Source organism: Pyrgilauda ruficollis, unplaced genomic scaffold (genome assembly GCF_017590135.1).
Source record: "Pyrgilauda ruficollis isolate IOZ18807 unplaced genomic scaffold, ASM1759013v1 scaffold288, whole genome shotgun sequence".
In the NCBI taxonomy this organism is placed as follows: domain Eukaryota; kingdom Metazoa; phylum Chordata; class Aves; order Passeriformes; family Passeridae; genus Pyrgilauda; species Pyrgilauda ruficollis.
The window spans coordinates 178-23,648 of record NW_024524244.1 but is presented as its reverse complement, the minus strand read 5'-3'; the positions used below and the strand labels follow the sequence as shown (position 1 = coordinate 23,648).

General features: G+C 36.7%; 1 protein-coding gene across 1 annotated transcript in view; it reads left to right on the top strand.

Annotated features, from left to right (window-relative positions):
• Positions 1-23,055, top strand: part of LOC121356149 (protein prune homolog 2-like) — a gene marked incomplete at its 3' end in the record, with an annotated part of 120,760 nt that extends 97,705 nt beyond the window's left edge. Inside the window, exons 10-16 of the mRNA XM_041472263.1 lie at positions 6,956-7,035; positions 7,930-8,130; positions 12,347-12,523; positions 16,744-16,846; positions 20,187-20,318; positions 20,470-20,556; positions 22,949-23,055. Coding sequence (XP_041328197.1) covers positions 6,956-7,035; positions 7,930-8,130; positions 12,347-12,523; positions 16,744-16,846; positions 20,187-20,318; positions 20,470-20,556; positions 22,949-23,055 — 887 coding nt within the window. The remainder of the gene's footprint in view (positions 1-6,955; positions 7,036-7,929; positions 8,131-12,346; positions 12,524-16,743; positions 16,847-20,186; positions 20,319-20,469; positions 20,557-22,948) is intronic.
• Between the last annotated feature and the right edge of the window lie 416 nt (positions 23,056-23,471).

Here is a 23,471-nt window from a genome sequence, read left to right as displayed (position 1 = left end):
TTTTCTTGGTATATGGATAGAGCTGAAGCATAATCTCTGACTGATGCTGACTAAATCTTGCACAGTGCATGTCACTTTGATTTGTTGCATACTCTTCTACAATTTAGGGATCATTAATTCTGCTGAACCTAAAAAAAAATCACACTGCAGTCTCTTTTATCTCTGAATAGGTATCTGCATAAATTCTTTTTTATTGTCTGGAAGTTTTGTAGCAGGGGACTAGTTACAGGAAGTAATTTTGGTTTTAGTGGGTACATAGGCTAATGGATTTCTTCATTTCTTAGTGCGCAATCCATTTAGGTTTTTGGGGACTAATGTTCTTGCTTTCTTTCTCTGTTTCTTCCTGTGTATTTTCATCAAAGCTTCTTCACACTAAAGCCCACTATTTTGTCAGCTGTTATTTCTGAAATTCTCGATTCTGAAACACTGTGTTTCCTAAAGCATCTCCTTTTGGCTGTAGACACAGTTGATACTGAAGTATGTCCAACATTTCTCTGACTTTGCAGAACACTGCTACCTGTGTAACCTGGACAATAAGCATCAAAACTCGAACACATGCAGATTATATTAGGATTTCTTATTAGTCCAGTAGCGTTAAAGGTCGTGGAAGTAACACATCTCAGTTATAACAGTTTATGGAGTTACATCTACAACTGGAAGATGATGGACAGACTGACTTTCTTCTCCATGCACTCCAAGTAGTAAAAGTAGGAAGTAGACATTTGCTTTCTTTTTAAAAATGCTGTTGTAGTGATGGTCTGAACAGAAATGGTGCAGAAATTACAAGCCACAGTTGTGGAATCTGTGAAAGAACGGAAAGATGTGCTGTTTGGATGTAAATGTGAAACAGCAAAACAGGTGTTTTTTTCTTAATGAAATAATATGTCGAGTGTTAAATTGTGCTAACAGAATGGGTTTTGCTGTTCTTTTATAGGAAGTGGGATGAATGTTGGAGTAATGTCCTGGTTTTGACTGGCATAGAGTTCATTTTTCCTCAGCTGGTGCAGTGCTGTGTTTTGGATTCAGTATGAGAGTAATGTTGATAACACACTGATGTTTTAGTTGCTGCTAAGTAATGTTTACCCTAAGTCAAGGACAGTTTTGGTGTCTCATGACCTGCAAGCAAGCAGGTGCACAGGAAGCCAGGAGGAAGCATAGCTGGAGCAGCTGACCCACGCTGATCATAGAATATCATGCCTGGTGTATAATCTGGGGAGTTACCAAGCAAAAGGGGGACTGATCCTGGCGCAGGGATGGAGTTTGGCATGGCTTGGTGAGTGTTGAGCAATTGTATTGTTCCTCACTGAAATCCTAAGGCTAACTTTGTATTCTCCACTCCATCCCACTGGGCTGGGTGAAAGTGGATGAGTGTCTGTGAGGTACTTATTTGCCAGCTCAGCTTAAACCATGACAGGTCGCTACAGAGATGGGTGATGGCAAAGCACGCCTTGTAAATCATGTATTTGGTAACATATTTATCTGCATTTCTATAATTGTAAACTGAAGAGGAATGAAGCAATTAAGAAAACATTTTGCATAAACATATCCTTGATGTAAATTGCAGTTTGTGGAGTGTTTGAACAATTGCTTTAGGTTCTTCTAAGGCTTTTTACTGCTTCTTAATAGGAAGGAATTCTTGTTTTGTCTGAAAGAAGTTAGACATCTTCCAGATGGGGTGATCAAAATTATGTGAGACCCACCAAGCAGGCCAGAGATGGCTTTACACAAGATACTGCATACTCTGGTAAAACATTTAACCCTCCTTAATGCTAAGGCACTTTCAGACAAAGCTGTGCTGAGACTCAGTAGGCAGGCATTACTTGATAAATACCAAGGGCTTTTTCATACCTTCCAAGGAAAATACTCTCATATCCAGTCCCTCAAACTCTCCTTTCTGTTTTCCTGGGCTCAGTACTTGCATAAGGGTGGTGTCACAGGGTGGGGATGGGATGGGTTCAAAGGAGAAGAACTTTGTTCTGACTGTGTGCTGCAAAAGTGACTCAATGAGTTTAAGTTCCCCTACTTGTTTTTGTACTTAAAATTTCACTTCCTGCATTATTCTTCAATGCAGCTCAATTTTTCTGCAAAATTAGTGAGAAAGTGGGCTATCAGCAGGATGCTTACTTCATCCAAAACCAGGGTATACCTGCATAAGGTGTGGAATTTGAGAAGATGAAAAAAGCCTGAATGTCTAGCCTCTGACTGACCACTTTCCACTGCACTTCATATCCCCTCTTCACATTTAGTATTCAAACCAAGCATATATTAATATGCACAGAGGTGATTTCATCCATGTCATTTCTTTGACTCATCATGTTTTGAAACTTTATAAAAAAACTTCTGACATCGTGTGAAAATTTAAGAAAAAAATTATTTCTCTGTGTAAAGGGAACAGGAGGAAACATGATTTTCTTATCTAGGAAAAGTGCCTGGCAGTTGTGGGATCCACTTCAGATTAAACATCTGCAATGATGAGTAAAGAAAATGAGAAAATGTATACATTTTGAAGTCCAGCTGGTGAATAAATTGTGGTGACAGTCACAACTGGATTAATGTTGATCTCTTTTGCACATTGTATGTATTTATTCAGAGCAGTGCATTGGAAGGATATCTTGTTTTAGACTAAAGAAATTAACTTCTTGATAATGATAGCTGCAGAGCAACTTGGGAAACTGGTGATAGATCACAGATGACACAAGGGTGAGGCAACACAGCCCATAGGGATTATGACATATTGCTGTGAATATTCAAAACTGCTCTTTCCAAAATAGCAGAATGCTGCTGTACCTAGAAAAGTCAGGAAGGAAAACTTTAATTTTGAGAAATACTGATTTGAGAGGGCATTAAGAATTATTTAAAGATTATTAACTTACTGAGTTGTAAGAATGTCTGAACCAAAGAAAGAGCAAGGAAAGTATTTCAGCCTCCTGCCTCTCCTCCTTTCAAATGAATTTGGTATCTGTCTCTGTTCCACCTTTGAGAAATGAGGGGGGTTCAGCTGCTTCTGAGAGAGATCATAGACCTGAATATCAGAGCAAATAATCAGTAACTTGATTCCCAGTGCAGCTGATCCTTAAATGACTGGTCTGTGTACAACATAAAAGAAGTCATTTATGACACAAAAAACCTTAATTGACTTTGACCTCTGTTCCAAGATCCGTTTTTTATCAATCCAGTAAATCATACCTGATTAGAATGGGCTTTCTAAAGTAACTTAATTTATTTCTTCAGTAGAAGCATTGATTAAAAGGGGATTAAAAAAATATCTGTCCTTAATATTTTTGTCCACATCATCCATGTTATAAGCTGCACCCTTATGGCAAGGCAAAGAATTTTATAAGCCAGAATTTTGGAAGCATGTGAAGTAGTCTGTGGGAAAGGAAGAGGAGGTAGTTGCCTATTTTAAAGTTTCTGGAGTCTGACTTCCATTGCTAGGGTTCCTGCTGAGGTCTGTTGAGAGCTTCTGCTCTGCAAGGTGCTGAGCTGCTCACCATAACATGCTCTCAAAATCCGTCAGAAAATGTGAAGCAGCGTCTATAGAAAAAAATCTTCATCCATATCCTACTCATTCTCTTAGTGACAGCAGTTCTGAAGCCATATGTTGAGGCACAGTATCACAGACATTTAAATACAATTTTAAATGTGCCTATATTGCCCATTAATTTTTGAGTGAAATATTGAACTTTCCCTGAGCTGAAGGTGTGTGTGTCTGGCAAGGAATCTTTAATGTCTTTGGGTAAAGCACAGAGGATTTGGAAAAATAAGACTAGCTCCCAAGGCAGACTTTCTCTTCTCCAAAAAGCCTATTGCCTGGTTTTGACAGTACATAAGAACCTGACACAATTTTAAAAAAACAAACAAACAAACAAAAAAAAAGAAAACCAGGAAACCTAATCTCTGCTAAAAAGCTTCTGAAAGGCAATAGCATTTTATGTAATTGAAGATAAAATGGAGAACCTCGTGTCAGCAACAGCTTTTGGCAACTGGACTTTTTAAATGCCTGCTTTGACCCAGCTCTTGTAGGACCAGAGAGTCTTATGTTCCAAGTTTAATAACCCAATATGAACAGTACAGATTTTTGACATTAAAAACACTATGTCAACAAAATAAAGTTAGAAATTCTCCAACAAATCCTGATGCTGTTTAACTGTAATCCAGTAGTAGGGATATTTTTTGAGTTATACTGCTTGTAGCTGAATTTTATAAAAAATTCAAACACGCATTTCACATGCAGCTTTTAATACCTAGAAATGTACTGTTCTTCACAAATATGATAAAAAATTCTGGTTTAACTCAGCTGCAGTAGTCCCATTGAAAGCAGAAAAATACTTCAAAATTTTGTTGTGAAAGTGTAAGGGGCCCTAGAGAAAGCAACAATACCAACACAAGTACATATGTGTTGGAAAAAAAATAAAAAGAGGATGCCACAGGGAGAAAAGCAGTCTTGAGGCAGTCCTAGAAACATCATGATTTAGGATAATTCTGTTTTGGGCATTGCAAAAACATTAAGCAGCTCTAGATTTGTAAATTACTTGTGGGAAATTGCTTTCTTTCAGATTATAATTGTCACTGTTTCTGTAGGCATAGAGTGTATAAAACTCAGTCATACTCTTTTCATACAGAGGAAAATATGAACTTCATTCTTAAACAAATTTTTTGTTTTATACAGAGAAAAGTGTCTCTCATTTTAATACAGAAAGCCTGAAATTTCACTGTCCTGCTCTACCTTCCTCTTCACACAGCTTTGAATATTTCCTTTCAAATAATTTCCTCCAGTAATTTCCAAAGGTTGTGCAGGTAAGGAAATGCCCTTTGGTCTGATAAAGCTGTAAGAAATACCACAAATTAATTGTTTGAATGACAGTACAAAAATTCTGTTCTTTTCAACCAAAATATAAACCCTTCAGTACTCATAAGTCATCATCTGACAAATCCTGAGCTGGTTTAATTGAAGAACTCTTCATGGTATTTTGGTTTTTTTTGGTTTTTTTTGGTGGGGGTTTTTTTTTTTTTTGGTTGGTTTTTTGGTTTTTTTTTTTTTTTTTTTTTTTTTTTTAATTTAGAAGGTTAATATAGCCCCACATAAAATACATATCTGAATTTAAAATGGGTTAGAAATATTCATACTCTCCCCACACCCTTTCCACTACAGCCAGCTGTTACTTACAGCTCTTCTTTTTAATTAGCGTTTTTCTCTAGTTAGTTCAAATGAATGACTCAGACTTCATTACACATATTTTACTATGGATGGTATAAAAACCTCAAAAAAAAAAAAAAAAGCCAAAGACTCTAATGATTTATTTACATTATCTGTGTAAGTTGTGGTGGTATTCAGTACTTCTGAATACAGATAATTGTACTGAGTATGGGGGGAAAAGGAACTGGTAATTTACGGGCAATTTGTGCCTTGATTTTATTCATGAAAAAGGATACTTTGATCAAATTCCTTCACTATTCTCTTGTGTATCCTAAGAGAAAGTGTTTCAAGCCTTCTTTGACAGTAATTAAACACATTCAAGAATTGATATGTTTTGTAAAAATCATTAAGCTGTTCATCTCTGTGTTTATGAAAGTCATACTATACAGTATGTGGGGATAAAATCAAAATTAATAAAATCAGTTTTTATTAAGATACAAGGCTTGGTTGTAAGCTGAGCAGCACAAACATGTTTGACCATAGTTTTAAACTGTGTTCTCTCTATGGTTTCATTGAAAATTCTGAGTTGACTAGTTTGTTGGGCTGTACTGGGAATTTCATCTCATGGGGCTTGAAGTAAAGATCTTTTTCAACTTTAGGCACAGTAAAGCCTTTGGCAGCCCTAAATATGCACATTTTTATACAATTTATATGAAATAACTAGAAATCACAGAAACTATACTCCTACTTTGATACAGTGATTGACCAAAGAGTCTTGTCTGGACACAATCAAATAATGAGGGTAATCCTCCTCATTGGAAAAGTGAAGGCAGGAAGACACTGCAAGAGCTATAAGCCACACCTATTCAGATCTGTTCAGCTGAGTCACTTGAATCATTCAAAACACAGTTAGCTGTTGCTGTTGCAGGGAAAACTACCAGCTTTGATCTCATCACAGTTCTGTTGGTCAAAGTACTCTAAGAAGGGTCTGTTCTTCAGCTTTTGTGAGGAAAAAAAAAAAGAAAACACATTTTGTAACAGCAGTGCAGAATAAATGCTACAAGTATTACGATAAAGTAAATGAAGCTCTCTTGAAGTCATGCATTTGAAGATAGTTTTGTAGCTGTTAAAAGTGTCCTGAAAATGTATAATGTTGTTTCCTATTTGCATTTGAACCATTCTTCCAGCAAGTACTTAGTAAAATATTTAAATAACAAGTAGATATAAAAATGGTTCAAGTCAACTTGTTTTCAAGTAAACGTTTAACTATCTTGGTTGCTATTTTCACCACTTAGTGCCTTTTCCTTTTCTTATATATGTGGGTATGTCTGTAGGTATGTATGTATGTTAAAAGTAATTTCTAATATTTACTTACATAAAAATGGGGTCTAGGTAAGATATTTGCAACAATTTAATCTTTGAAAATCTGTGATGTAATTTGGTTCTCACTTTTTTACTTTCGGAACTTTTTCAGTGTGTCAGATTACCTGCATTAGTATTACTGGTTTGGATCAGAATTACTGTAAGCTACACATGATATCAAAAAAGGGAAAACTTACTCATTTTTGCTATACAGTAACTGTGTATACAGTCATGAATATACTGTTTTACAAAGAGTAGCTGCAGCTCCTTGCAATGATGCCGTTCGCTTGATAACCAAAGACCAACTTCATTTGTGTAAAATGAGAAATATTGCTGTTTGCAGCATCAGTTTTGTAATCAGACTTCTGAACTGGCTATGTTGGAGGAAATTTCAGTTCTATATAGGATCTTGAGCTGTACATCTCTTTAAGATCATACTTTATATTTACCTCTCAGGTTGGTACAAGAGGATATGGGAATGGACATCCCCTTAGCTGAGGGTGTACTGAGCCCCAGTTCTACGGAGATGAGACCTGGTGAGAGAAGCTCTTGCTCATTTTCTTAATTGTATCTTTTTCCTGTGGCCTTTAATTATGCAGTGAGAATGATATTTCTGTGCTGGTAAAGAATCAGTTCAGTGTTAAAAAGAAAAAAGCATTGAGTTTCCTTTATTTAGTCAATTTTCTTCTTCACTTGAGAAATGATAATTACAGTGTGACATTTTCTCTTGGGCATTGTTACCACTTGTTTAGTCCTTGGAAAATTTTAATAGTCTGTATTATTTATTTTGTAATTGACCGCTGTCTAAGTGAACTGCGTTAGACAGAACAATTTGAATTGTGCTGTACAAGGCAGAGGCAAGGAGCAAAGATATATCTAGCTCTCGTCTTGTTGAATAATACTTATATTTAAGACTGATTAAGAGACTCAGAGATTTTTTTATTTGTTACTGTATTGAGTAAGGTATTATATATTTAAAGCTGAAGATGTAAGTATCTGTAAATTAGCAGTGAGTGCATAAAAAAATATATTTACAATGGCTTTTAACTCGTACAAATTTTACCATGACTCAGCAATGTCTTGATTCATAACTCAAGTGATTTGTATTTGCCCTTTAAACTCTTAAATATTGTGGGTCAGAGCATGTTCAAAACCTTTTTTTTTTTTTTGATGACTGCAAAAAAGTGTATGTGGGTTTAGCATAGTTAAAGAGCTCTGAACTACATTTGCTGCTCCTGTAGATTTTTGTTTCATTTCATAAAACATTAATGCTAATATTTGTGTTTTGTGTTAGATGGTCTTAAATGTCATGGTGTTACTAGCATTGATCTGTCCCAGGGTGTTTAAAGTTAGTTTTCAAATACCTGAGAGATTAATTCTATGCGGAGTAGATACAGTTCTTTTTATTTTTTTTTTTTCCTTTTATTCAGAACCTCCTAATTCGCTTGATCTTAATGGTTCCCAACCCAGAAGGATAAAGCTCACTGCTCCAAACATCAATCTGTCATTGGATCAGAGCGAAGGGTCTATATTGTCTGATGATAATTTGGATACTCCTGATGAAATTGACATTAATGTAGATGACCTTGACACTCCTGATGAAGCTGACTCTTTTGAATACGCTGGACAAGGTAATATTCTAGATTGTAAATGTAGGGTTCATCAATGCTAGGCATCCAGGTATTTTTACTGTCTGCTATTTTTTTTTATTCCTCCTGTGTAAAGTATTATCCTTCTGTTTATTCAGAGTGCAGAAAGAAATAGTTCAACTGAATTAATAAAGTAAGAGCAGCTACCTAGGGAGAATGAAATTCCAAGTCCTTTCTTTGTCCAGTACCACAGGACTTGCCTGAAAACAACTGTTCAAGAAAGAGAGAGCAGCTAACTGTTGCTGTGGATAGTGCTGTAGCTAACTGCAGCTTCTTGCAGCTCTGGCCAGCTCTAGAGTACAGTTACATCGGTCATATTTAGGAATATGACTTTGTGGAAAATATGTTGGCTGCACCAAAGGTCTTGCAGTATATAAGTGAGGTAGACATAACGTGCTGAGAGGTCTTTTGTTAGGAAGAAAGGTCTGCTTTTTATTCCCATGGTTGAAAAGCTGACGTATGGAAGGTATGTGGATAGCATAATAAAGCTAGCTCAGATGATGATGGAAGAACAGAATTCCTTATTCCACTAATTTTAATGTCCTTTCTCAGCAGGGCTAGCTGTACAATACAGATGCACCCTGAAGTGTGCAATGGAAACTTCATTCTTTCTTCATGTATTAATGATTTTTTGGTGGAGAAATATGATGTAGAAGTTTTACTCAGTTTGCTTAGTTTCATGGTGTTCAAAATAGGGTGTTTCCTGTTCCTTGCTAGTACCTTATAAAACATAAACATGTAAGAACTGTAATGTAATTGCTGATGTAAACACAAACAGATCACAAGCTATTTGAGGGGAAAACAAGTGTAAACATTTTACAGGCAAGAGCAGAAAGAAACTTTAAAAATTGATCAGTTCAAACTGAATTTTCCCATGCATTTATTTTCCCTAATGCTAGTGAGGTTTCTGGAGCATACAAGAACAGTTGCATTATTTTAAGTGATATTGCCAGAGAGGCACTGTTGTGTACTCAATCATGCATTAGCATCTCTAACGTTACTTCTCATGAGAAGGCTGATTTCCTTATGGGTAGATGCAGAGTGTGGTGATGAGTTGCTTGATAGTTAGAAGATTTTATAGTGAGGGTTAAAACTAACACACACACACAGTCTCACATGGTTTCACTGTTGTGACCACCATGTGAGAGAAAATGTCTCTTGTCTGCAGTAGAGCAGACATTTCCTTTAAACCCCCAAGTAGTTAAATTCAGCTCCAGTGATTTTCATAGCAGCTGTATTGGTGGCATTTCCTCCCATTTTCTACTTTCTAAATATGATGATTCGTTCAGTTCTTAAAGTTAGACCAATTTCTCCAAATGCTTAAGTCAGGAGCAATTTCTCCAAATGCTTAAGTCAGAAGAGCTCAGGGTCCCTCTGGTTTTGGTGACATGTATATGGTTGTGTAGTTTTATTTCAGATAGTTAATAGTAAAAATATCTTCCACTGAGATGAGCCATGAAAAGAATAGAAAAGACCAAAAAAAAACCCCCAACATTTTAACTAAATAAGCCAAAAATAAAAGAAGTTGGCTGTATGTAATGTTAATCTGATAGCTAAGATTATAGTTACAAGAACCAGTGCAGAATGGCTTATTTGCATGGTAAATAGCCTTTGTTATCTTTGTACTCCTGTACTCTACTATTAGCTGGTATGCACTCGTCATGATGTTACCAGCAATCTCCCACAGTTCAATGCTTCTAACTGCTGCCAAACCCAGAAAAGTAAATACTGAGAAAAACATAGCTGCTGAGACCAGAAAGAACAGTGACTTTTGTCATGATCAGACTGTTGAAGGTCCCTTTGAACTACAAAAGACAACTGAGAAAAGCAAGACTCTTACCATGGTTCAGGAGTTCACCTCATCACTGAAAAATGTCTCTGTATTATAAGTTAATACTGAGGCTCCTTTTTTCAAATGAATGGTGAAGAACAATTATCACAACTGCAATATGCGTGAAAGATGAGAGCAGAAATACTAAAGTACTTGTCTTGAACTAGCACCTGACTTGTTCAGAGATTGATTGATCATCAGTTTCATGGGGTGGGTCTTTTTAGTCACTAATACCATACATTCAACATTCCCTTTACAAGCCATGCTAGTTTCTAAAATGAGCTTTTTATTAGTATTTATTTAGATGACATAAAAATTCCGTTTCTGAAAACCATATATGAGTATCAGTGAAGGCCTTTTCTCCAATCAGCATACTTATAAAGTACGAATATTTATTATTTTTTCTGCAGATATTTATTTCCTTTCTGAATTTCACACTGGTGCATCTTTCTTTGCAAAATCAACAGTCCAGGCAGTAAAGGAGAGCTACTTCATCAGGAAGAGGCAATCTAGTACCATTTCTATTAAAAAATAATTCATGTGTCCAATTTCAACATTGTAAATTTTATCAGGGTTTAGTAATTTTTTTATTTTCTTAAGTTTCACCAAACCAAAAAAAAAAAAAAAAAAAAAAAAAAAAAAAAAAACCCCAAACACAATTTCAACATTGGTCAGCCATGTATGTAGCCCAGCCTCTTTTTATTAAAGTTTGTTCCGCCAGCTACGCTTTTCTGCCGCAGTCATGTTCTTTGTACTTGACAAGGAATCAGCTGACCAGACAGACTTTATAGGCTGTGTTGATAATCCCATCTGTCTATTCTAAAAGTACCTGAGCTGCAAAATAGTGTCCTTGGAGACCCTTACCGGAATGGGCTGCCCTGCAGTGGCCTCTCAAAGTTTGTATAACTTGACTGTATGCATGTAATTTTCATATTTCTACCAACAGTACCTTTGCAAAACTGACAACATAAAAAATTGCATTCAGATACCTGGGTTTGGAGGTAGTGGGGTTATGCATTTTGTAAGCTTATTCCCAGTGCCACAGAATATGTGGTATTTCGAAGCTGAATGGTGTTATTAAATATCATGAGGATTGTGCCCTGAGAAAGGCATAAGTATATTCTTCAATTCCTCAGTATATAATTTGCTGAGCAGCAACTGTTAAACCAATTTGAAGTACTATACTTGAAAAAACCCCACTTTTTGTCAGACTGTCCTTTTTTCCAACCTTAGATCTCCTCAAACTCTTTTCGAGTTTTTAAGGAAAAAAGGCTTGCATGGTCACACTATATTTGCACATGTATATATTTCTTGATTTTCCATCCCTGTTTCCACCATTAATACAATTTCATTTGAGTATGTTTTTAACTCATTGGCTATTTAGTGAGGAAAGAGGTGAAATATTCCTCCTTTCTTTCACTTTCTTTCAGGATTCCATCGGGCAAGAACTAGGTAAAGTACAGAATTGTTTATAGACTCAGATTTCATTGCACATAAGAGAATCTACCTCAGAAAGGGGCACCTTCTGCCAGTATAATTCTGTAATAATATTTTGTATTAGGGACAGAAAATACAAGACAGGCAGCGGTAGAAATTCAGACTTTGTTAGTCCTATTGTTGCAATAAATATGTGCTCAACCTATCTTTTTTAGAAGCTTTTTTGGTGGACTTAGAGAAACTTGGTGTTTGTAACAGATCTGGTGAAATTATTGGTAGGATTTATAGGAGAATTCAGTTTTACAAAGTAATAGTTTAGTACATGTATGCATATGTGCCTGTAGCTTCTATGTAAATATATGTGGTATACATACAGTATACTCTCATATTCCTGATTTCATAGGTAACTTTTTTAATTCTTATGATAAACTAGTGTGTTTTGAGGAGCAATATACTTTGATTTATATGAGTGGTTCAAGAAGAAGCCTTAATCAGAGAGGCACATCTGTAGTAACCCAACACATAGAAAGGTTTGACGGCAGCTATGGAACATTGTGTTCTTTAGTTATTGTCAATTAAAATTGCTCCTTTGAGTTTATTCTTAATTCTCATAGATCTTGTTAGTATTTTCAAATAGAATACCTGCAGCTTTTTGTGTACTCTTGTGTATGTCATTATGTATCTCACTCTATCTTTGTTTACTGTTATTTCACTTACTGACTTGCAATTCAAATTCTGTTCTTATGACTGCAGAGACGGAATAATGTTTTAGAAAGAACAGTTTACTTCAAATATAGGTCATTCTGCTCTAATTTATACCAGTACTGTAAAAATGCAGTTAATTTCAGTCATCCATCTCAAATGTATGTAGCAGCAAAAATATTTAGAGGTTTAACAGGAAGAGGTAATATATACAGTTCTTCTTTTCAGAAGAGCAGACTGCTGCTAAGGATGCTTCCCAGGAGGAGTCTGAATCAATCCCTGAGTATTCTGCTGAAGAGGAGCGAGAGGACAACAGGTTATGGAGAACAGTGGTTATTGGAGAACAAGAACAGAGAATTGATATGAAAGTCATTGAACCATACAAAAAGGTCATTTCACATGGAGGTAAGAGCAGCTGTAAGCATTTTTTAAATTGATGTAAAAAATTCACGCTTTATTGATCATGATTTATTTTTATTTTTGTTCCATTATCCTATTGACAAGGGGAGAGAAAATTTATTTTTCAGCTTTGGTTGAAACCATCCAGGCTTTAAATTCAATGTGGCAATGACTAATAAGAATTTTAAATTTAAAGCTATTTTGGAAGCAGCATACTGGCACATATGTGTCAGGAACAATCTGGTCATTGCAGGGTAAAACTGTCTGGGACAAGGAAAAAAGCTTTTGACCTACAGCAAAATAAAATTTTGAAAACTTTATTTGGTGAGTTTTGACAAAACCTTTTGTGTGAGGAAGTATAATGCTCTGTGATTTGCTGAATGATGTATGTGATTGCACAGATCTAAACAAGTAGAGTGGCAAAAGATAAAATATCCTTTTCCCTGGGGCTTCCATTCATATGGCTACTCACCTTATACTATTTTTCTGCCATTTATAGTTGTCAGCAGCATTTCACCAGGAACTGGTTTATGGGACTTCATACATAATTTGTTAATAACTATTAAATAACATATCAAAGACAACATTTAAAGTAGGAAAATGGCCCCATGTGCTTGCTATATTTTTTCATTTTCTTATCTGCTACCCAGCTTCCTCAGAGAATTTATAGTTTCAGTGTTACTAATACACTTATGTATCAATTAATTCAAATGGGTAAGTATTGCTCTAAGTGCCTTTTCCTTGGTTTCAGCTTTGGATTATCTTTGGATTCTGTAATTTTGGGGGACACTCTTTGCTATCTGTTAAGCAAGGTATTAGGTTAAGATGAGGTGTTCAATTCTTGCAAAAACTGAGACAGGCAGCGTAGCATCTCAGAGGTAAGATTTATGAGTTTATATGAGGATGCTTTTGTCACAGTGTTGTTGATCTGCAGCATCAGTTAAAGATACTAAAATATTGAAGTTAAAATGTTTTCAGTGTTGAGCCTCTGTCTGGTAAAATTACATAAATGAATGATGGTTAATTTTTACATTAAAAGCAGCTAAATGCTAGCCTACAGGTATTCATGGTGGCCAGTGTACTGAAGGTTTAACCAGAATTAATAAAGATGTTTAGGCCTCCAAACAAGTATTTTTCTACTACAACATTACCATCAAAGTTTTATCAATGTGATGACACCTCAGACTCAATTTAACAAACATACCCAGATGACTTAATTTAGGAAACAAACACAAAATATTTTTGGGCCTTGCTAATGTTGTTTATTTATATATTTTTGTGTGCTGTAGATTAGTCAATAGGCATTTGCAGGAAAACCGTGTATATTTCCTACTAGATGTTGAAGTTTATGTTTATATCAGCTTTTGTGAAAAATCGGTGTTTAATGGGAGACTATGTAATTCAGCTGACCTCTCAATATGAAATAATACTAGTTCAAATTTTACGTATCTGACGTTTTGTTAGATCACTCAAATGTAAGATAAGGAGCATTTAGGTTTTTTTTACTTTTGAAAGGTTGTTTTGCTATTAGTCAATAGCATTAAGTTGTTGTAAAACAAAAAGTGTAAGATTTAACAACAAGTTTCAGCCTGCTGCTGGCTAAACTGCAATTTTTTCCTGATATCTAGGCAAATCAAAGTAAGTTAAGGACTGGATTAAATTCTGCATTAATAAAGTGGCAGATTGAAGTCAAGGAAACAAAATCACATTGTTGCATCTAACGTGGAAAACTTCGGACAACTCGAACAGTTTCATACGGAAAGGGGCAGCAAGGCCCTTTGGCAGTACTTCAGTGGAGTGTTTAGAGGGCCAGGAGTCTTTTCTTTAATCTCAAGAATAATGAGAGTTTCTGACTAAAATTAGTCAATAGGAAGTCAAGTCAAGCATTTATTGATGATTCAAAGATCTACTGAACATTCCTCCCTACCAAATGACAGATAATAGCAAACACAGAATCTAGGTGGTAGCTACAAAATAGGAAAGGGGAGAGTAGCTTTGGCAGCCTAGGTTTGAGACTGTCTTCAATATATGCTAATGGAGAAATTCTTTAGAGATCTTTTGCTTTGCTTAGGCTAACTGAGATTTTGGGCAAACGGCTTTTACTGGCTTTTAGTGATGGATTAAAATACACTTGTCCCTAGGGTGAACATTCCTTCTCTTCAAGCATGTGTGAGAAAAAGTGGCTTAGATTTATCTGTGGATTTTTCTTCTGTGTGTTGCTAGTTAGCATCTGCACATAATTGTTTTGCTTTCCATGAACTGCAAACTGTGCTGTGTAATTTAGTGGATGCACCTGCCATAATGTGCTCTTACTGCCAAATTCCTGTGCCTGCCAGCTGGACAGATTGCTTTAGTATAAAGTCTTTTTAAATGTTATTAAATTTATGGAAGGAAAGAATTGTCCTCCCTATTTCCCTATTTGTAAACCGGAGGGGGAGAGAAATACTTTTTCTTGTTGTTGTTGAAACCCAGCTGGCAGCCAAGCCCCACGCAGTCAGTCACTCACTCCCACATGGTGAATCAGAAGAGTAAGAACGAGTAAAGTCTGGGTTGAGATAAGGACAATTTAATACATAAAGCAAAACCTATGCTCACAAGCAAAGCAAAACCAGAAATTCATTCACTTCTTCCCAAAGACAGGAAGGTATTCAGCCATCTCCAGGAGAGCAGGTCCTCATCACACAAAACACTTGAGAAGTTAAAGGCCATCACTCCAAATGTCCCCTCCTACTTCCTCCTTCTTCCTCTGCTGAGCATGATGCCATATGGTCTGGAATATCCCTGTAGTCAGTTGGAGTCAGCTGTCTTGGCAGTATCCCCTTCCCCTTCCAAGTTCTTGTGGATCCTCAGCCTGCTGTCGGAGTGGTGGGGGGCAGAATGAAAGGCAGAAAAAGTCTTGATGCTTTGTGAACACTGCAGAGCAATAACAAAAACATCTCTATATTATCAGCCACCTGATTTCAGTGCTAATCAAAACTACATCCCCATACTTGCCACTGTGAAGAAAACTAACTTTCTGCCAGCCAAAACCAGCACAATTCCAAATGATCTAGCTGAATAATAATGTGTGCTGAAAACTAGACTTGAGTTCCATAAGCACTTTAGTTAGGTTTGGATATTGCTCTCTAGTATCCAGAAAGCACTGTAAAAGTCTTAGAATCTCTTTTAGCAAAGATTGTTTAAGTGTTAGTATTAGCCTTTAATTTTTGTCATGAAAACATATTCCTGAGGGGAATTGAAGTTGCCTTCAAAAATATTATCATCTCTCCCTTATTGTCTGTTTTTTCTAGACTCAAAAGGTTTTTGAGTGTTCTCTGAGTATATCTGTCTTCTGTCTCTGCATCACTAGTGCTATCTACCTACAGACATTCCTACGGCATCTTTATAAATTCCCTCCTTATTGCATGTATCCTTTAAGCAAAACTTTCAACTGAAATGCAGGAGTATTATTTATTATTTATGATAATAATATAGAAAGTACAGAAAATCCATGGCAGCTGCAAAGGGTTGTGGAGAAGATTAACCAATATTAATCTATCATGAAAAGGAAACATACTTTTTTGGATAATAAGCAACTGTGCTGCGCCCTGGAATGGTAGTGCTACAGCTTTGAAGATTAACAGCTATCATTAGGCAGTGATGCAGCCCAGAGAATGCCAGTATGGGACAATTGGAGCATTGAAGGTTAAAAAGTAATGTAAACAAAACTTGCAGCAAAGGATTTAACTGCTCCCCAGGAGCTTTTAAGGAATAGTGGAGTGCAGTCATAATTGTAATGGTCTAAAGCCATTGGAGCTGCACAGGCCAGCATTGGATTGGATTATGTTCAGACTTTGCTGAACATAATTCAAATGATGCAGGACAACAAGTGTAGGATATTTTCTTCAGCTCCTTATTCCTCACTCTGAGGTGAGCATTCAGTACGTGATTGCCATAGAGCTGCAATGAACCAGAAGTAGAAGCCTTAAAAAGCTTTTTTGCTGGTCACTGTAAAAACTTTACTAGTAGTTTATATGTGGTTTTTGAGGATTCACCTTAGCTGACTATCCAACTTCTTTATCATTTTATGATAGTTCATATATTTTCAGGCCTTTAGTATGAAGCATTCATACCAAAATGATGCTTCAGCAGTAGACATAGTAGCTTTATTAGAGGATTAAAAAAAAATTATCCTGTTAAAAGCCTTTGACAAAGATAAAAATGCATTTTCATTTTTTTTTCCACAGGATACTATGGTGATGGTCTGAATGCTATCATTGTGTTCGCAGCATGCTTCTTGCCAGACAGCAGTCGAACTGATTACAACTATGTCATGGAAAATCTTTTCCTGTGAGTGATATGTGAGCAATGTGGCAAAGTCTTTTGAGTTAGTACTCAGAATTATGCAGTGAGAGGTAACCTGTCTTTCCTTAAGAGGTAATTTTGGCCATTAGAAGGGGAGTGACAAGGAAAATAGCAGTTTTAGATAAACTGCTCAGAGTATTATTTTGGTATCCTTTACCTACTCACCTTCCCAAATTAAGGTGTATTTGTCAGGACTAAATCTGACTGTCAGTATCTCTCTAAAAGCCAAGGAGTGCGATATCTTCACCTTGCTGGGGCTACAGTCTTTACACTGTTTGACTAATCATTTCCAGGTCTTGCTGAGAGCAGTCAGCAGGGGCTTAGACTGTTTTTTACTGTTCATTGTTTATTATTAGGACGTATCCCTGGACATATTTTTAATATATGCTGTCTTTGGTTTAGGAGTTACTGGGCCTTTTTTTGACACTTGCTTTTTAAAAGCAGGATAAATGGCAATTGCTGACACCAGCATCTCTAACTATGCTTCCTGACTCCAGCTGCTTCTAATTCAGCTAGAAGTGGCAGGGACCAGTTGGGCAGGACACAAATTTGGCCACATAACCCCAAATCTAATACAGGGAAGTTATTCCTAATAGCAATTGGTTTGGCAGCCCAAAATTTTGAAGGCAACGCTCTTCTGAAGTGCCTTCAGCTACTTTCACTTACAGCTGTTAAAAAAATCAGTCATTCCAATGTTTTCTGTGGTAAAATGCAGTATTTTTCTAAAGCCAGCAGGAGACCCGGCCTTTGCCATTTGCAGCTTACAAGGCACTGAGAGCACAGACCCAGGTCTCCTTAATATTCCAGCCTGTGAAGATGCACTTGTTGGCAGCCAGTGCCTTTAACATTATCTCTATGTGTGAAAATCAAGACTCAGTGTTTTAGTTTCTGGTCAGAACAGGTGGTATCGTTTGCCTGGTAGAGCCTCTAAGAACTCAGTGTCATCTACAGTAACTGATACACACAATGCCCAGTGATTTAGAAGAGAGGAAGGAATTACTTCAGTGGTTTTAACATGATAAGTAAGGAACAAAGCTGACTGTAACCATGACTGACATTCAATAGTTGTTCTTTGTCTTCACCCAAGACCATTGTTCAGATAGAGCTGGTGATAAATTAACTTTGCAGAGAAAGCCTTAAGAGCCACATGGCTTAAGGATATTGCTGAAGTCAATTTTGTAAGTCCCTTTTTCTGGAGTAATAATATAAATGAACTCTCATGTTGGCTGTGAACTTGCAGCTTATTTTAAGGCTTGTAGACGGTTGGCTCTCTACAAGAAAAAGGAGTTCAACTCTTTGTTTCCATTCTAGGTCTGCATGGAAATAGAGGGAGTGCAACAGTTTGCTAAATACAGTAACTGATATTTTTAAATATTTGGTAATTCTTTACTATTGAATTACATAGAAATCTGGAGAGACCTGCAAACCACTGAATCTCTTTTTTTACACAGGATGTTTCTGGTAGCATATAAACTACCTCTAGCTTCTGATTAACAATTGTCCTCAGTAGCTCCTTTCCCATCTGAATTCCTTTCACATTTCCAATTATCTTCTTCCTATTTTTTTATATTGACTAATTATGTAAAATTGTCTTTGAAGGGCTGAATTTGTGTGAAAATGCTTGGAAAAGCTTCTACAGCAGTTTTTGTAGCTAATGCAGAACCACATTAAAAAAATCTACTGTTTAATTTGTGGCTGCCTGGAAGTCAGAGTAAAGCCAGTCCAGAGATTAAAATTTTTAAAAATAATCTCAATTTGAAAAACTACACTTTGAAAACAAAACCTGCACTTTGTTTCTGCGTGATTCCGTTGTTCTAGTCAATGAGAAAATTTCTGTCCATCTTTCCAAATGATGAAGAAATTGCCATTATTATAAAATAATAAATTATTAGAGAAGTATAATTTGACATTTTTGTCAATAACTTGCCCGTTTTAGACTGTCGTGTTCCATTCCTGAAACTCTTATAGTATTTTAATATGTACTTACACACCTGTCCTTACAAACTTTTATGTTTCAGTGTTAAGTGCCTTTAAAGCATTAGATGTTCTGCCCTGTGGGAAGGGCTAATCTTACAACCTGTCAAATAGTAGTTTCGCTGAAGTAGCTATGAAATGAAGCTTTATGCATCAGAATGTCCATGCAATCCCTTGCTTTCTTATATCACTGTTAAACATAAGCCTTCACAAATGTGAGGCAAAAGCAGGGAATGCACAACTGCAAGGAGCATTGACAACACAAGAATGAGCATTGAGGGGGTAGTGATTTAGATGGGATTTACCAAATGCATGGAACTGGTCTAGTTAATGCTGCCTACTTTATGCCCAAGGTAAAGTACCACTCTCTGGTGAGAACTAGATTTCCTACAATTCTTCTAAAGATATTGCATCCTCAGGAATTTAAGGGTCAGATTAGATTGTGAGGCATTCCCATACAACTCTGAAAGGGGCCATTATGCTTAGGGATAGAGCTGCCTTTTGTAGTGAGTGCACTCAGGCATTCAGGGTTTTAAGGTGTGACTTGTGGTTTTGCATTCTAGTTTTTACATTGGCATGCCTTGAGGCTGGATAGTAGAGAGAACAATTTGAACATTCCTGTGATGATCAGCTCCCTAATGAGGTAGGGACTTCTGAGTAGATCATCTGCATAGATAGTCCCAAACAAGAATTTAAAACCATCTTCTTATTTGAATGAGTAGTGTGCTCTTCTAAGTAGAATGCATTTGGCCCCAAGAGCACTGTCTGATAATGGGTGTCGGGAGTGTTTTGCAGGCAAAATGAAGTGATGTCCTGGAGTGCTCTGTTCCATCAGATGTCAGGTTTTCTTGGGCTTGACTGTCAAAGTATTTGTACTTATCACAGACTGATAGCAGGAGTGTAAGGATCACACGAAGTATAAACAAGTATCTTCTGACACCTTTTATTATTGTATTGAGCAAACTTGGTGATTAAATAGTGAATAGAAGTTTCTCAAGAGTTAATTTCAGAAGTTCCTAGGACTTCACATGATGCCATGTTCTCCCTTGCAAAATTTCCTGATTTAATTACTTTTTAAGAAAAAACAAATTCACCAGTGATACTTGAAAACTCACTACAAAACTCTGTTATTGTAAGGAAGCCACATATTTTTGAAGACTCAGGTAAGACTGTGGTTTTCTAGCTGTGTATGTACAGGTACCATTGTGATCAGTGCTGAATGTTTGCTTTTGTTTAAAAGATTGTCATAAAGTGTTCAATCTGCCTTCATTTATTCCTAATAGCCTCATTTAGTTTGGGCTCAATCAGATAGTGTACAGTATATGCTCACTGACATCTGTACTTTTATCAGATATGTAATCAGTACCTTAGAGCTGATGGTAGCTGAAGACTATATGATTGTCTACTTGAATGGAGCAACACCAAGAAGAAGGATGCCTGGATTGGGTTGGATGAAAAAATGCTACCAGATGATTGATCGACGGTAAGTGGTGTTTTGCTGTCTGATCCACAGCCAGTATTTTAAAGGGTGTCCGTTTCTGTAACTCTCCTGTATGGCAGGGCTTACTGTGTTTGATGTTTCTTTATCTTTTGTGGGGTTTTTTGCTTTTCTAACTATTGCTTTTGTTATTTAGATTACGGAAGAATTTGAAGTCATTTATAATTGTTCATCCATCATGGTTTATCAGGACAATTCTGGCTGTAACACGACCTTTTATAAGGTATGTAATAAATACGTGTGATTTCCTATGTTCTTGAGAATACATAAGCACCCTAAATCATCAAACGTGGCTGTTAATCTTTCGCTGAATAATGCTCATTTTATAGCTCACATTGGGATTTTGGAAGTTGAATTTCACTTTCTGAAGGTGAATAGGGAAAAAAAAGTGATTCATATGAGTATCTAGTTGCAGAAGTCATAGGCATGGTTTTCTAAACCTGTATGTGTATGTATTGAGAATTCAGTTCTTAAAATAGTCATTGTTCAGACTCCACATAACAGGCATATAGAAAAGGGGACTGCATGTAATTATAATCACCTTATTTAAAAAATCCTGGCTACGGAACAAGATTAGGCTGCGGTTCTGGGTTTTTAAAATATCATTGCTGCTCATAGCTCATACAAGAGGAACTGCCTGCACCCTAAGGTGTTTGAATGCATTTGTATTAAAAAAATGTTTAATGCTGTCAGAATGCATTTGTATTAAAAAAATGTTTAATGCTGTCAAAAATAATGGCTTGATTAGTAAAACAATTTTTTTTTTAAAGTTACCAACTTCAAAGACCTCACACGTAGTGGAGAAGATAGGCATATATTCAGTGAGGGAGGGCAAACTAGCAGGTGTGAAAAAGAGTTGCTTCAGGCAAGAGAAGAAGCTTCAGCTACAAAACCACACAGAGAATTACTTAAGTTATGACAGATCTCGGGGAGTTCTGCTCACAGTCTGCAGGTGAAGACACTGGAGATCTCTGTGGAGATCACAGTCGCAGGGTGCTCTGTCCTGATAGAAGTACATTGGGCTGGGGAAGCACATGAGTTGTCCCATTGCTGCCAGAGTGCAGCAGGCAGAATGTCACAACAAAGCTCCTTTCTAGATGTGGTATCTTAAAGACCAAGCTGAAAGTTACTGTTCAGAATACCAGAGTAAAAGGAAAACAATACTTGGAATTATCAACAGTAGTTACAAGGATTTGCTGAGTTGCATTTGATACCTGAGATATTTCTGTTGCCATCCTATTTCCTGCCAGAAATGACAGTTTGGTCTTTTTTAAAAGTCACGTCTGTTTCAATTCATTAGTCATTTATTCAAAGTAGCCATACTAAGCAGCAGTGATTAGAGGTTTTTCATTGCAAAACAGGAGAAAATGTTCACTCTAAATAGTTTGGCAAAGCAGATTAGCAGTGCAGAACTAGACACACTAGACACCAGCTCAGCCAGGTAGACAGTCTTGGTGCAAGAAGAAAGTGAAGGGCAAATAGAAGCTGACAAAGCTGGACAGGACACATGGCTAGTGTGAATTTTGTGGAGGATGGTATGAGATATTTGGACCCTTACCAAGGACAGAAGAACATTATGAGTTCCCTTCCCTTTCTTCAGGAGGTAAGGAGATAAAAACTTGATTGGATTGAAAGCCAATGACTGTAGCTTACTTTGCTAGCCCTCAGCTGTTCCCTGAACCCGTGACAGGCACAGTGGGAATTTTAGAGTGAGAAATTAATGTGCCACAAGGCAAGCAGAGATTTCAGTGAGATACCTGACAGCAAGCAACATAATTTTAATTGTATATCAGCTGAGATGTGGAGCTAAACAGTAGAAATCAAAAACCTGAAAGACAACAAAGTGGTAAGGGGCAGTCAAGTCACTGAGTGTGTGCCTCAGTTCACTGCCTCAATTCTATCTCAGCTCTGTCGTTTTTCTACCTCAAAAACTGACAAGATAATTCAGTAGAGTGTGGGACCCATCTTGACTGACAAACCATTGTCTGAATATACAGAATTAAAGAACTAGAGGTAGCAGATACAGATCTTAGATGCTCTTTTAGAACCCCTATAGATAATTCATGCCAAAAATTTGAGCTGTGTTAGGTGAGAAATTAGATTTCAAAGGGATTTTTCAAGGGTGTATGAAAGATCCTTGGCATTTGATGAAAATACTTAAATGATGGAAAGTTACCACTATTGGCAGCATGCTTTCCCTGAAGTCTGAAAGAAACTGTGTCTGGGGTGCCCTGACACCCACATGAAGGAAATAGGAATTGGTCGCTGTAGTGGAAGTAGTGGACCCAGAAGAATCCTCAGGAAGAAAAATTAACCATTGAAAGATTTTTAATCCCTTCCCACCACCTTTAGAATCTTATGATTGGCTTGCAGTTTGCCAGGTTATTTTAGATGGCAATGCTGATGCTGCAGACTATGATTAACAATTTAGATAAAATGCTAAGAATCTGTACGTTACCATGCTTTGACTGGACAGTTTTGGGTGATTCTTGCCTCTAAAATGTGACCACTCTGATCCAGTGTATGTGCCTAGTGATGCTAATTGGGGCAGAAACAAATTACAATGAATAAGCTTAAACAACTGTTCACAGCACCTTCATGTGTTACTGTTCCAGTTGTCTCACTTTGCATTATTGGGAAGATACGTCTCTTGAGGGGAGGGGCAGTCACCTTCTGCTCAGAGCTGTTTCAGAGGCTTCGTGTTGTCTGGCTGTACCTGCAGGTCAGCAGTAAATAGAAAGAATATGTGCTGTTTTTCAAGACCTACACTTAACATACATGGTCAATATGAGCTTGCCGCTCTTACTGATGTTACAAGACCATCTAAATACAAGCAGAACTAAATGTGAAAAATTGCTTTATAAGCCAAACTTGTCAAACTTAGGTTAGACAAGTAAATAGCCTTGTGTTTTAAGTGTGTTTTCTGAACAATTTAGTCTTTTTTCCAACTGATTGTTTTACAAGCACAATAAATGAATCATATAGCACAGCTCAAATAGGCACAATATTTTGTCATAGAAAGGCACTGCGGTAAGAATAGACACAATCAGATCTGTGCTCTTCTGAATAAATTATGAAATTCAGTTTTATTGTGTTTGAGAATTGGTGTAAAATAGAAATGCTAAGTCATCACAATCC